Source organism: Nannospalax galili, unplaced genomic scaffold (assembly GCF_000622305.1).
Source record: "Nannospalax galili isolate Female #2095 unplaced genomic scaffold, S.galili_v1.0 scaffold527, whole genome shotgun sequence".
Lineage (NCBI taxonomy): Eukaryota > Metazoa > Chordata > Mammalia > Rodentia > Spalacidae > Nannospalax > Nannospalax galili.
The window spans coordinates 371,100-384,546 of record NW_008355476.1 but is presented as its reverse complement, the minus strand read 5'-3'; the positions used below and the strand labels follow the sequence as shown (position 1 = coordinate 384,546).

General features: G+C 40.0%; 1 protein-coding gene across 1 annotated transcript in view; it reads right to left on the bottom strand.

Moving 5' to 3' along the window:
* The window catches only part of Dusp11 (dual specificity phosphatase 11), a gene marked incomplete in the record, with an annotated part of 13,313 nt that extends 2,247 nt beyond the window's left edge, over positions 1-11,066 (bottom strand). The window contains 8 exon segments of the mRNA XM_008852869.3: positions 602-781; positions 991-1,066; positions 1,485-1,531; positions 3,435-3,495; positions 5,459-5,582; positions 8,864-8,995; positions 9,666-9,741; positions 10,554-11,066. Coding sequence (XP_008851091.1) covers positions 602-781; positions 991-1,066; positions 1,485-1,531; positions 3,435-3,495; positions 5,459-5,582; positions 8,864-8,995; positions 9,666-9,741; positions 10,554-10,654 — 797 coding nt within the window.
* Between the last annotated feature and the right edge of the window lie 2,381 nt (positions 11,067-13,447).

Below are 13,447 nucleotides of genomic sequence, written 5' to 3'. Positions count from 1 at the left end.
TCTGAAAACTATGTAGCCTAAGAATGCAGGATTATTTTTTTTAGTATTTTATTTATTATTTATTATTTTATTTTATGTGTATACATGTATTGCCTGCATGTAGGTAAGTACACCTGTGTCATGCAATGCCCTCAGAGGATAGAAGAGGTTGTTGGATCCCCTGGAACTGGAGTTACGAACAGTTGTTAGCTGTTGTGTGCTGGGATTCGAAGCTGGGTCTTCTGCAAGAACAGCCAGTGTTCTTAACCACTGAGCCATCTCTCCAGCCCCAGAATGCAAGATTCTTAAAGCCTAGGGATATACCTCAGTAGTTTGATCCCAAGCACAAAAAAAGGAAAAAAATAAAATAAATAAAGATTTTCTGGTAGCCACCTCAAACTTCTGGATTAAAACAAATTTAAAAACAATGAAAATTTCTAAGTCCTTTTCCCAATCGCCTCTGAAAAGTCTTACATTCCCTATCCAGTATTTAACTTTCCAAAACCCAGAGAAGGATGACCTGGAAGAAAACATCAACTACTCATCATTATCATATTTTATTTTTCACTAGTTTACAGTATAGTTTCCATTTCAGTTCTATAAAATGGGGAAGCAGAGGTACCTGAATGACTGCTGTGAGTTTTGGGTCTGGGTGTGAAAATGCCGAGAAGGTGGTAGATGACCACCAGGCCGGTTGTTCCTAGGTCCTTGGTTCACAGGCTTGTTAGTGGTCGGTACTTGTTCCATGAGATGTGCTGAGTCTTCAAAAACACCTGACCTAGATGTGCTAGAGTTCCGGTTCCTAGAAGAGAATAGTTGGGTCAGTTACCAGTTTCCAATTTTAGAGACCAATTTAGTCACTGTTTACAAAAATGCAATCCCATCTCCCCCATTCCCATTTGTTTTAGGTTTCATCCAGCCAGTGAGCAAGTTGCTAGGAGATTTGCTACTTGAATTACATAAGAGATCTCCCTAACGATAGATTCCCCACATACAAAAAGGAAGACTTACTTTCTGCCACGACCTTTCTGAAGGTTTTCAATGTAGTTTTGTCTTTCTATGCAGTGCCCCCGGCACCTATTGAATACTGAGGAGTGAATGAATTGTTAGAAGTAATGAAAAGAAGTCTTTCCAGAGAAGGCAAATCAAGGCTCATATTCAGTTATTACTTAGGCTGTTTATAGCTCACCACTTGCAGATATGTTCCTTCATAAACTTCTGGCAAAAGATTACCTTCTATTACCACTATTTTTTTCTTTCTTTTCATATGGGAGATTGCACTCAGGGCTGCACACATGCTAAGCAGGTGCTCTGCCACTGACCTACATCCCCAGCCATGAGGCAGCTTGCTTGCTTTCTTATTCTCTCTCTCATCTCATTTTCTTTTTGGCATCTTATATTGGGTCATATCAATTAAAGTTTTTTCCAAAAACTGAGAAATTGCTCTACAATTCTACCTTTAGCTTTTACAGAAAGGGAAAAACAGTGACACCCCTCATACTTACATTCAATTGCATCATCTGGCCTCATGCCTTCTACATCAATCAAATATCTAACAAAACAACATAATTTGGGTCACTTATATATACAAAAAGGAAAAAAAAAAACTTCAACAAAACAGGTCCAATTTCACTTATAAATGGAAACATATATCCTAAGGAATACATCTAATCCAACAATTACAGAATGGCATGCCATGACCACAAAAGACTATTCCAAGACTGACCCAACCTAAAATCTATGGATATAAGTACTTATATTAATATAACAATGTAGCTAATAAAGAAAGAAAATGTATGACCAAAAGGTATCTGGAAAAATTCAGTACTCATTTTTTAATCAAAATGCTTTGTACACTAAAAACAGAGATTCTGTCGGGCGTGGTGGCACAGTCTTTAATGCCCAGCAGAGGCAGGCGGATCTCTGAGAGTTCAAGGCCAGCCTGGTCTACATAGTGAGTTCCAGGACAGCTGGGGCTATAGGGAGACCCTGTCTCAAAAAGACCAAAAAAATAAAAATTAAAATTAAAAATAAAAACAGAGATTCCTTAGTAGTCAGAGTATTCATGAGGAACCCAAAACAAGCAGAGCAACTGGAACAAACAGCAACATCTCCAAGGATCCTGAGTAACTAACAGTATGGGCCAGAAACAAGAGCCACCATCACCATCATCCACTTCTTCCTCACTTTCATCTTCAGCCTACTGCCAGGTCCTGACAATGATACCACCTCCATTGTCTTGAGAAAGTGACATCTTTTCACCAAAATGACCTCCACATCGAGGTCCAAGTTACCATTACACTTCAATGCCTACAAAAGTGGAATTTCAACCCTTGTTTCTACCTCTCTAGAGCATTCTTCACTCAGAATGATAGGTTCAAAATTCAACGTTTGATATATCCAACAAAAAGCTGCCTACCTTTCTTAACACACACACACACACACACACTTTCTTAACACACACACACACACTTTCTTAACACACACACACACACACACACACACACACACAAACACACGCACACACAGAGGCTGAAACAAGGCTCTACATGATTTAGCTTTGGCTTCCTACCTACACTTCCAGCTCGATTTTAATGCCATTCTTACCTTAGGGCCCACCTCCTCCAACCTAGTGCATGTTGTACTGCTTTAGGGTCTTGGATGTTCCTTATGTCCATAGTTTTCTGCAGTGTCCCTACCTGCTTTGCACCAGTTCAATGTTCAGACCTTTGCTCAAACCTTCCCGTGGAAACCTCTCGTCTCCTTGATGAGATCAATCTTCCCATTATTTGCTCTCATGGAATCTTGTCCCTTTCCTTCTTAGCACTTGTCAGTGATAATCCTATAGGCATTTGTGTTACTCTTTCTTGATTTCAGAGGCAGGCTAAGTCTCTTTGCTAGCACCCAGCATACTGGGTGTGTGTACAGTAAGTATTTTCTGGATGGACAAACATGAACAGGTACAATACAGCAATATTCATAAAGTATCAGAATGCATCCTCTGATTTAGTAACTCCATCTAGTATGAGATTACCTCTGAGTCAGTGGCATGTGTATTCAAAGATGTTCATACAGGAATGAACACTATATTAATGCTTTATAATACCCCAAATTTCTTCTGATCTTAATGTTCATCAGTGTGCAAAAGAACAATACAGCCTTAAAAAAAATAAGGTGCCTAAGTACTTCCACAGAAAGATGTCTACCACACATTATATTACAAATCCGAATGCCTACTGTACTGTAAACCACATGTATATGCTTAGGTCTGCATTTCTGAAGTCTACAATGATATATACTAACTTATTGCTGATGGTAATCTTCAGGTTGGCGACAACACTGCTCTGTATTGCACCATTTCTATACTGATTACCTGTCTTGCTATAAGCTTACAGTATCATCATAACCACACAAACACACTTAAACACTATTTGTTTCTGGGGTTGGCAACTCACCTACAGATGAGGTAACCAGTCCTGTTTAAACCATGGGTACAGTGGACACCAATAAGTTTGTCTATAAAACAAGAAATGAAGAGTTAAGCAACTGAAACAGATACACCAGAAAACAAGTTATTCAATTTTCTGAAGAATAAGGTTTACAAGTTACTACAATATTGCCACTATGTTGAAAAGGAAAGTAGTTTTTAGAAACATATTATTATAAACAATCACCTACCAAAAACATTACTGTCACAGGAATTTTTAAAAATGTATTTATTTTATGTGTATGAGTGTTTTACCAGTATGTAAATATACCTATGTCATACAATGTCCATGGAGGCCAGAAGATGGTATAGGGTCCCCTGGAATTGGAATATGGAAAGTTGTTAGCCACCATGTGAGGGCTAGGAACTGAACCAAGGTCATCTGGAAGAGCAGGCAGTGTTCTTAAGCACTGAGCCATTTCCCTAGTCTCTGCCCCAGGAATTTTGCAAAGACTCAATGATGTCAACTGCAGGACTGCTCAGGGTAAAATGACACTGAGACAAATCCATCTGTCTTAACAGCAGAGATTGATTTAATTAGAGAAAATATAGTGTTGAAAAACCCCAAGCCTTAATTTGCCTTAAGAATAATTAAATTTGTTTTGAATGAAACTAGAATGCGTTTTTGTGTGCAATGTTGGAAGTTTGAATCTACAGCCTTATACATGCCAGGCAAATGCTCTACAATTAAGCTATAGATCTCAGCCCAGCCTTTCATTTTTTGAGCTAGGTCTCACTATGTAGCCCTGGCTGGCCTGGAACTTGCTTTGTAGACCAGGTTGGCCTTGAACTCACAGAGATCTGCCTGCTTCTGCCTCCCTTGTGCTGGAATTAAAGGCCTGCACCAACACATCCACTTATTAAGATTTACTTTTGTTTATGTATACGGTATGTATATTTGAGTGAGTATATTTGCTATGTATGAGGGTGCCCACTAAGGCCAGAGGAGGATGTTGGATTCCCTAGAGCTGAAGTTATAGGAGGTTGTGAACAGCCTGACATGGGTGCTAGGAACTGAATTCAGGTCCTCTGGAAGAGCAGGAAGCACTCTTAACCTGAGCCATCTATGAAGCCTCAGTCTTTACTTCTGATAATAAGCCAATAAGCCCAACTATATTCAAAGAGGAGAAACAGCAGAAATACTCTATGTGTGATAAAGATGCAATTCTACTGACCTACCCATGCTGATTTCTTCTAGGGAAGTGCCTCACTCCTAACCTTTGTCTTTCGTTGTCTCTCTTACGTAAACCTCAGATGCTGGAATTTTTAATCTGTCTCTCATCTCTTAACCAAAGAACAAAGGAAACACTTTTATTGTATTATACATTTCCCATGCAAGCTTTTTTTTAATATTTTATTTATTTATTTATTTATTTTCATCTTTTTTTGAGACAGGGTCTCCTTGTAGCCCCAGCTGTCCTGGAACTCACTATGTAGACCAAGCTGGCCTCAACTCACAAAGATCTGCCTGCTTCTGCCTCCCAAGTGCTGGGATTAAAGGTGTGCACCACCACGCCTGGCATATTTATTTTTATTTTATGTGTATGCATTTATTGCCTGCATGTAGATAAGTGCACCCGTGTCATGCAATGCCCGCAGAGAACAGAAGAGGCTGTCAGATCCCCAGGAACTAGAGTTACGGACAGTTGTTAGCTGCCATGTGAGTGCTGGGATTTGAACCTGGGTCTTCTGCAAGAACAACCAGTGTTCTTAACCACTGAGCTATCTCTCTAGCATCCCCCATGCAAGTTTTTAAGAGACAAATTAACTAGTTCAGTGTGTATTTCTCACTACGATCACTTTCCAAAGTAAGTTAAATTGTTTCTTTGTGACCAATAAGGTGACACTTTATTAATACTATCTGACCTTTTACCTTGATACCTTCAATCACAACAGGGCTAATGTCAGAATATTAAAAATATTAAGTCTCCAACACTGTTCAAAATGCACATCAAAGATCACCTAAGAAAGGTACAAAACAGAAGAACTCACCATTATCTTTATTTTCCTTTAAAAACTCTTTAACTGCACGTTTGAATTTAAAAATAGTGTCATCATCGGGTACCTGATGCCCAACTGTAAAAATTTTTATGTAAGAAATAGTTTCTGGCAAATCCTACAAAGCAGAACCAAGGAAAATATATGTTACTCATTTATAGGGAAACAGTGAAAGATTTGAGGAGCCAGAAAATAAACCAACAGACAATAATAAACTTACTATGTCAGTAACTCTGACAAAAGAGCCACTTCTCATAAAGGTGTTTCAACCAGGAAATATCATTTGACTTTCATTAAAACTACAGGACAATCAATAGGTACACAAAGTATACCAAATTCTATGTGAATTAGGGGACAAATGGTGTGATTAAAAATTATGTGAATGGTTCTACTAATTATTTCACATTTCAGTGCCTTCACAAAGCAGCACAAACTACTAATGGGCTGAGATAAGAGACAGAAGAGGTTAGGTAATGGGTTGGAGATGGAGAGTTGGCTCGGTGGGTAAGATTGCTTGCTGATCTTCCAGAAGACCCAAGTTTGGTTCCCAGCACCCACATCTGGTGGCTCACAAACGCCTGTAACTCCAGCTCCAGGGGATCCGACACTCTCTTCTGGCCTTGGCGGGCACCTGCACACATGTGGCAGACACACACATACACATAAGTGAAAATAGTATAAATCTTACAAAAATAAAAAATAAAAAGAGGGCAAGTGGAAATCCAGTAGCTCTGAGTTTAAGTGAAAAGCACCAGCATGAAGCCAGGACACATTCCTAGCTCTGTCCACAGAAAAATCCTATGAACACTGTTGGTCCAGTAGCAGTGAATACTCAGATTATGTCTAAATCCTAATCCCACTAAAAGGAAACAGCTGCGGGGGGGAGGAGAGTCAGTTTTCTTCAGGCATATGTCCCCAAGTAATTGACCATGCTCCAGTGGATGGCTTCACAACCACGTACATTTGTACAGCACTAATTTTGGACTAAGTGGGTTATAAAACTACAAGGAAAAGAAGAAACAAAGAAAAGAACGTGAGATTGGGAGCAGGACACCCGGGGAAGAGTTGGAGGTGGGTGTTGAGAATGGACACGATTAAAATATTATTGTATGCATGTATAAAATTCTCAAAGAACAAATTTTTCTTAAAAAGAGGTCCTAGAATCAGTTCGAGAAGTCCCAACTCTTCAAAGAAAAGGCCTCCACTTAGAAAAACAACTGCAGTGGAGTTCACAATGGTACAAAAAGTAATTAAATAAAATAAAATAAAACTAGTCACCACTGCAGGATATTAGAGACCAACAGAACACTGTGAAAACTGTTCCATAAAAGGGAAGAATCAAGTCTGCATACCTGGGAAACAAGTGAACAGAAACTTCTTTATTAAGTGAAATATGAGTAACAAAATTCACCTTTTGTAGCCTGGTGTGGTGGCATACACCTATAATCCCAGCACCTGGGAGACTAAGGCAGGACAATCTTGAGTTCGAAGCTAGCCTGGGCTACACAGCAAGACCCTGTCTCAAAAAGAAAAAAGAAAAAAAAAAATCACCTTTTGAAGTCACAAAGGAATTAATAATTGATAACCAATAACCACTAATCTTATAGGAATAACAACCACTTCTAAGTCTCTAATGGAAGGACACATCATCTATGAAACTGTCTTGTGCCAAGCATGGTGGCACACCTGTAGTCTCTGTGCCTCAGTAGGCTGAGGTACAAGGACCACTTGAGAACAGGAGTTCTAAGATCAGCCTGGGCAATATAGCAAGACCCACCCCCCTCCTCTCTAAACTGCCACCATGCAAAAAAGAAAATCAAGCTAAACATGGTGGACCATGCTTGTAATCACAGCACTTGGGAGGCAGAAGCAGGAGGATCTGAACTGTAAAAACATTCTTGGCTACACAACAATTATGAGGATAGCCTGGGCTACATTAGGAACGGTCTCAAAAATAGAGAAGACAGGTATAGTGTTGTGCATCTGTAATTCCAGCATTTGGGAGGCTAGAGCAGGAAGATCAAAAGTATTAGGCCAGCCAAGGCTGCATATTGAGACTCTTTCTCAAATATCAAAATCCCAACAAAGCAAGAAAATAAAGAAAGGAAGAAGGGAGGGCAGAGGCGTGTAAGAAAGGGAACTAAAGAAAAGGAGAAAATGAAAAGGAAGAGGAATAGGAGAGAGGAGGGAAGAAGGAAGGAAAGGAGAAAGGGAAGGAAAAAAGAGGAGGGGGACAAGAGAAGAGACAAAGAAGTATCAAATCGAGCTAGTGCAGCTACCAATTTGCAGAAAATAAAAGGACTATGCTAACAACACATGGAGATGCAATGATTAAACTAAACTGGCTGGATTTTCCCAAAACATAAAATTCAAGTGTGGGGACAAAAACAAAGTAAGAGAGACATGAATAGAAATCTATAGATTAGGTTGAAAGACAATCAATTACAAAGTGACAATTTTTATGGCATTTAAAAGATAAGAGCAAGTTTGTATACTATTTGATATTAAAGAATTTATATTAAGGAGAAAGTATTATATTTTAAATATACATGCAAAAAATATAGAGATTAAACTATGTATCTGAGAGTTCCTTTAAAATAATATAGAACATGCTAGGTATGGTGGTGCACACCTTTGATTCCAGAACTCAGGAGGCACAGAAAAGAGGATCTCTATGAATTTGAGGCTAGCCTGATCTACAAAGGGAGTTCCAGGCCAACCAGTGCTACCCACTGAGGTCCTGTCTTAAAAACAAAACAAACAAAAACAGAACAAAGCAAAACACATAGGGACAATAATGAAACACAGCAGATACACACCACTAAATATTCAACCAGAAAAAGGAAAACGACTCTGGCATGTGCTTCAAATGAACACTGGAGACATTAGTAAAATAATTCAAATACAAAAGAACAAAAATTACATCATGCTATTTGTATGAGATGCCTAGAACTGGCAAATTTATGGTGATAAAGCCACTATAAGATTTCTAGAGACTGTGGATGGAGGAGAAGGGAGAAATAATGCTTAATAGAGCTTTTGTTGAGGATGATGAAAGAGACTCAGGTAACGGCGACTAAACAATATAGTTTAAGGAATGTCTCCAATCTACTTTGTGTTGCTGTTTTTTTAATAAAGATTCTAACTGTATAATGTAGTCCAGGCTGGCCTTGAACTTTCAATCCTTCCCTTAGCCTCTGAAAGTCTGTGACTATAAGCATTCACCACCTGGCCTGGTCCCCAATCTCATTTTGAGACAGCAACTTGGTTCTCTTTTAAAAATACTACCCATGAATGAAGGTTAGTTTTATATCAACAAAGGATAAAAACTACTGAATTACTACAGATAATTTTGCATCAGAACAAAGAACATTCTTTTCAATTATGGTGTCCACTTACCTCTGCTTTATAATAGCGCTGAGTATATGTTAAATCAATTATCAATCCAAGTTCTTCATTTTGTTCTTGAATTTTATTAAAAAGATCCAAAGGAGAAAAACATTCTTCTGGAGCAAGATTCACTTCAAATTTCTGTCAGAAAATGAAATAAAAGAAAGCAAACGTGTGCTTAAAATTCTACACCATACTATGCATTTATTCAAGCCCCATAAAGCCAACATATAAAGAGATGCAAAAAGAAGTTTCCACTCTTCTGGAAGTTCTACTACAGTCTCTCTCAGGGATGGAAAGGAAAAAAGAAAGTCCCCTTTTTTATACATTATTTCTGTGGTGTGTCCTAAATCATGAATGATTTCAGAATGTCCTAGTCAACATTTGTAGGTAAGAAAAAACAAACCCTCTTCCTATTTGCCTAAGACTTGGAACCTAACCTCATTTCACAAATAAACAAAGGTATTTGTTTCTCGAGCGTTTTCACTGAATTTCTACTATAGCAATCAATCACCTTATCAACAAAGTGTCTAGCTTCCTGAAGCTGACATATTCAGAAATTGAAACACATTTTATGTTTACTATAAATTTAGTTTACTCCTTTATATTATAGTTATGGCATTATACTGATATGTTTTGCTTAAAATTAAATACAGAAGTAGATTATATTGACAAGTGAATCTCATTTCAGGTTAATAAAGTAACATTACAAAGTGTTTGCTACAAAGGGGAAAATGATTTATAGGGCTGAGACCAGCACTGTTCATAGTAAATTTAGATTTCTGAAAGAATATTCAATTAACTTGCTTACCTTTTGCAAAGGGACTTTGAAAGCAATGAAACGAGTCCCGGACATCCGCTGTCCAATTGGGAGATAGTCTTTCCACCTGTTACATATGATTTTTGTTAGCCTTGTCTTCTCACAGAATGAAAGCTCCTGATTGCCGCACACATCTCTTCCCTCTGCCTTTTGACACTCAACTTACTCATTTCCCCTAGTATCAACCTACATTTTCCTTCTGTCTCCCCACCTTGAAAACAGATAAATGACAATGAAACAGCACTAAAATCTCCAAAAATAAGGAGTAACTAAAACTAAAGAGGGCCAGAACTTTTTTATCTCTGACAAAACCCAACCAGGAATCAAATACTAAGGTGTTACACAGGGCATGAAAAAGCAGAGGGGGACTAAGTCAAGAGGAGCAAGGGGACTTAAACGGAAAGAGGAAACCAGTGATGGTAATGGGGAAGAATAATAGCATGGATGTATGAGCACCTATGAGCAAAGCCTCAAAATCCATAATTGGAATGAAAAGAGGAAACTCCCTCAAATGACAACCTGCCCCAAGCACAGACAGGACGCCAAGCAGCCACCCGGACCCCGAGGGCCGGTGCTGGAGGAACGGTGTCTACAACTCACACCTTCATCCTCACTGAGCCTAAACCACGTAAGGAACCGTGGGGCCCGCGGTGATAGGCGCGTCTCAACGCCGACAGCCCCGCCCCGCAGCAGCCAGGCCTCGCAACGCTGAGCTCCAACGGCAGAGCCAGGCTTCGGAAAGACCCGGACACGTCCCAGAACACCGTGCGGCGGCGCGGAAGCCTCCGGGAGGTGGAAAGGCGCGGGTGAGGCGACGAGGCACAGGGACCCCAGGCCGAGGCTGCCGGAACCACCGAGCCCGGAACCAATGCGCGCTACCTTTCCGGGACGTGGTTTCTGCCCTTCTTCTTGGGTGGGGCACGGCCAGAGAAGTCCCGGCCCCGACTGCGGCCTCCGCGGGCGTGATGCCACTGGTTCATGTGGGCCCCGGGATGCCGCTCACCCAACGCCAACCGGGCCAGCGCGGCCAGAGGGGCGACCTCAGGGCCACAAGAAGACACCGCAGGATCCAGAACGACAACAGAGCCAAGGCAAGAGCCAAGGCCTCGACAGTGCGCCTGCGCCGCGGCCGCCGTGATGACGCGAGCACGCCACTACGGAGTGCGAGAGGCGTTTAAAGGCCTTTGACCGCCCCCCCCCCATGGCGCCCTCGTCAGCTGAAGGCAGGTAGTGCAGATATACAAGATCAGCGTGAACTTCCAGAACAGGAAACAAATAGTTCAGTCCCTCTACCCAGCTGTCGGGAGGCAGAGGCACGAGGTGGATTTCTGTGAGATCTAGGCCACTCGTATACATAGCGAGTTCCAGGCCAGCTGGGCTACAGGAAGACCTTGTCTCAAAACAAACAAAATAAAAAACGTAAAATATGGAATGCGCCATGAATTTGTGTGTGAATTTGGGCAGTGGCCATGCTAATCTCCATATCCTTCCAGTTTTAGTATATGTGCAGCTGAAGGGCATGTGACATAGCCTTTTTCCATACAAAAGAAACGTACTATATACAACATATTTCTCTCACATATATTTATTCGTATCCATTCTCGTTGTAAAGGCCTCAGAGAATTCTACTGATTGTTTCAACATAAACTACTGTCATTTCTTTAAGGTGCCCAATATCAATATACCTCTGTCTGTTTCGGAAGTTTTTCGTTTTGGTTGTCGTTTCTTCTGGTACAGAAAATGCAGCAACGTGAATATCCTTGTAGGTGTAAACTATATCTAAATTCCTGGAATTGGAATTGCTGGAAATCAGGAAACTCAAGCCAACATTTTGAGCAATGCTGATCAATCAAAATTGTATCAGCCCAACCACAGCCAGCTTTACTGTACACACTAGGTGTAAGGATAGCTGTGGACAGCATGACTTTCTGTTTTAGCAAATACCAGAAATAACAGGTTAAAGTAGAGCTCAAGTCCAAGATTTCCATATGAAATCAGGCATAGACTCCTGCTCCTATTTGGGAATCTCTGAATTCGTCTAAAGTGGTAGAGCAAAGCACAGAACATCTGAAGCCAGAATAGTGCACTATGGCCCTGATTTATATTGTATAAAATTATCTTAGTAATTTTATTTATTTACTTATTTATTTATTTATTTATTTGGTCTTTTTGAGATGGGATCTCCCTGTATCTTCAACTGGCCTGGAATTCACTATATAGACCAATCTGGGCTTGAATTTACAGAAATCCACCTGCCTCTGCCTCCTGAGTGCTGGGATTAAAGGCATGTGTCACCACACCTGCTGATGATAATTTTAAAACTAAACTTTATCTTTTAATTTGTAATTTCTGAAAGTATTTTACATTCACTCTTTTTTAAAAAAATATTTTATTATTTTTATTTTATGTGTATGTGTGTATTGCCTGCATATATGTGAGTGCACCCATGTGGTGCAATGCCTGGGGAGGACAGAAGAGGCTGTTGGAGCCCCTGGAACTGGAGTTATGGACAATTGTTAGCTGCCATGTGGGTGCTGGGTTTTGAACCCAGGTCTTCTGCAAGAACAGTGTTCTTAACCACTGAGCCATCTCTCCAGTCCCTAACTTGTAAATATAACGATTTTAGGTATGGGCAAGCTGAAAGAAAAGTCATTATTGAATGAACAAATGAATGACTGGGCAAAATACCACTAGCATTTTGGGAAAAAATATTCTAATTAATCACAAACCTGTGTGTATTTGCAATTCTGAAAAGTCTCTCTGAATTAAGAGAACATAGTTTGTAAGTAACAGAACATAGTTTGCAAACTTAAAATTAGGCACAATCCAAATTGACATTAAAAATAAAAATAAAAAAAGACGGAAGCAGAAAAGACATTTGTGTCTGACCTGACCCATCTTGTAGGAATCAGACAGCAACAGCAAATACATGAAGACCTACCCCTGATCTATTGGTGAAATGCTGCCAGCATAAACTTTCCCAGGGGAATGTCTCAAGGAGTGGCAGTCATAATATGTGTCTATATCCCTGTGGCAGGGAGGTTGAATTATTTTGCTATGCATACTGTTCCATCTCCAAGTATTGCAACTGCAAGGTAGGACTAGAAGATCTTTGAATATCTGAGGTAAATAGTACAGTTTGCTTTGGTTACTTTAGAGTTACATAGACAATGCTATTCTTATGCTATGCTATATAGCCTACATATGCTGTATAGCATGTATACATATGCTATATAGTGTTGGTAAAAAGTAGCTGGAGAACGAAAAGATAGAGTTGATCAAGAGAAAGCACCAGGACACAGATAAAACTCCATCAGAATAGAGTTTATTAGCAAAAGAACACATGGGACAGATTCCCTTCTGGGCAGGGAAAATGTCTGCCCCAGGTCGTGAGCTGGGGTCTTTTAAAGGGGGAGGCTTCTGCTTCCTGCAGAAGGAGGAAAGATGTATTTTTTTTAAGTTTCAAAATTAAAGAAAGACATGCCCATACAAATACAAGAAGCCTATGGAACACCAGACAGACAGGACCAGAAAAGAAACTCTCCACAGCACATCATAGTAAAAACACTACACGTACAAAACAAAGAGACAATACTGAGAGCTGCAAAAGAGAAACAACAAGTCACATATAAAGGAAAACCCATTAGGATTACAGCTGACTTTTCAGTGCAAACTATGAAAGCCAGAAGAGCCTGGACCAAAGTATTCCCAGTTTTAAATGGCCACAGATGCCAACCCCAATTACTATACCCAGCCAAAATGACTATAATAGT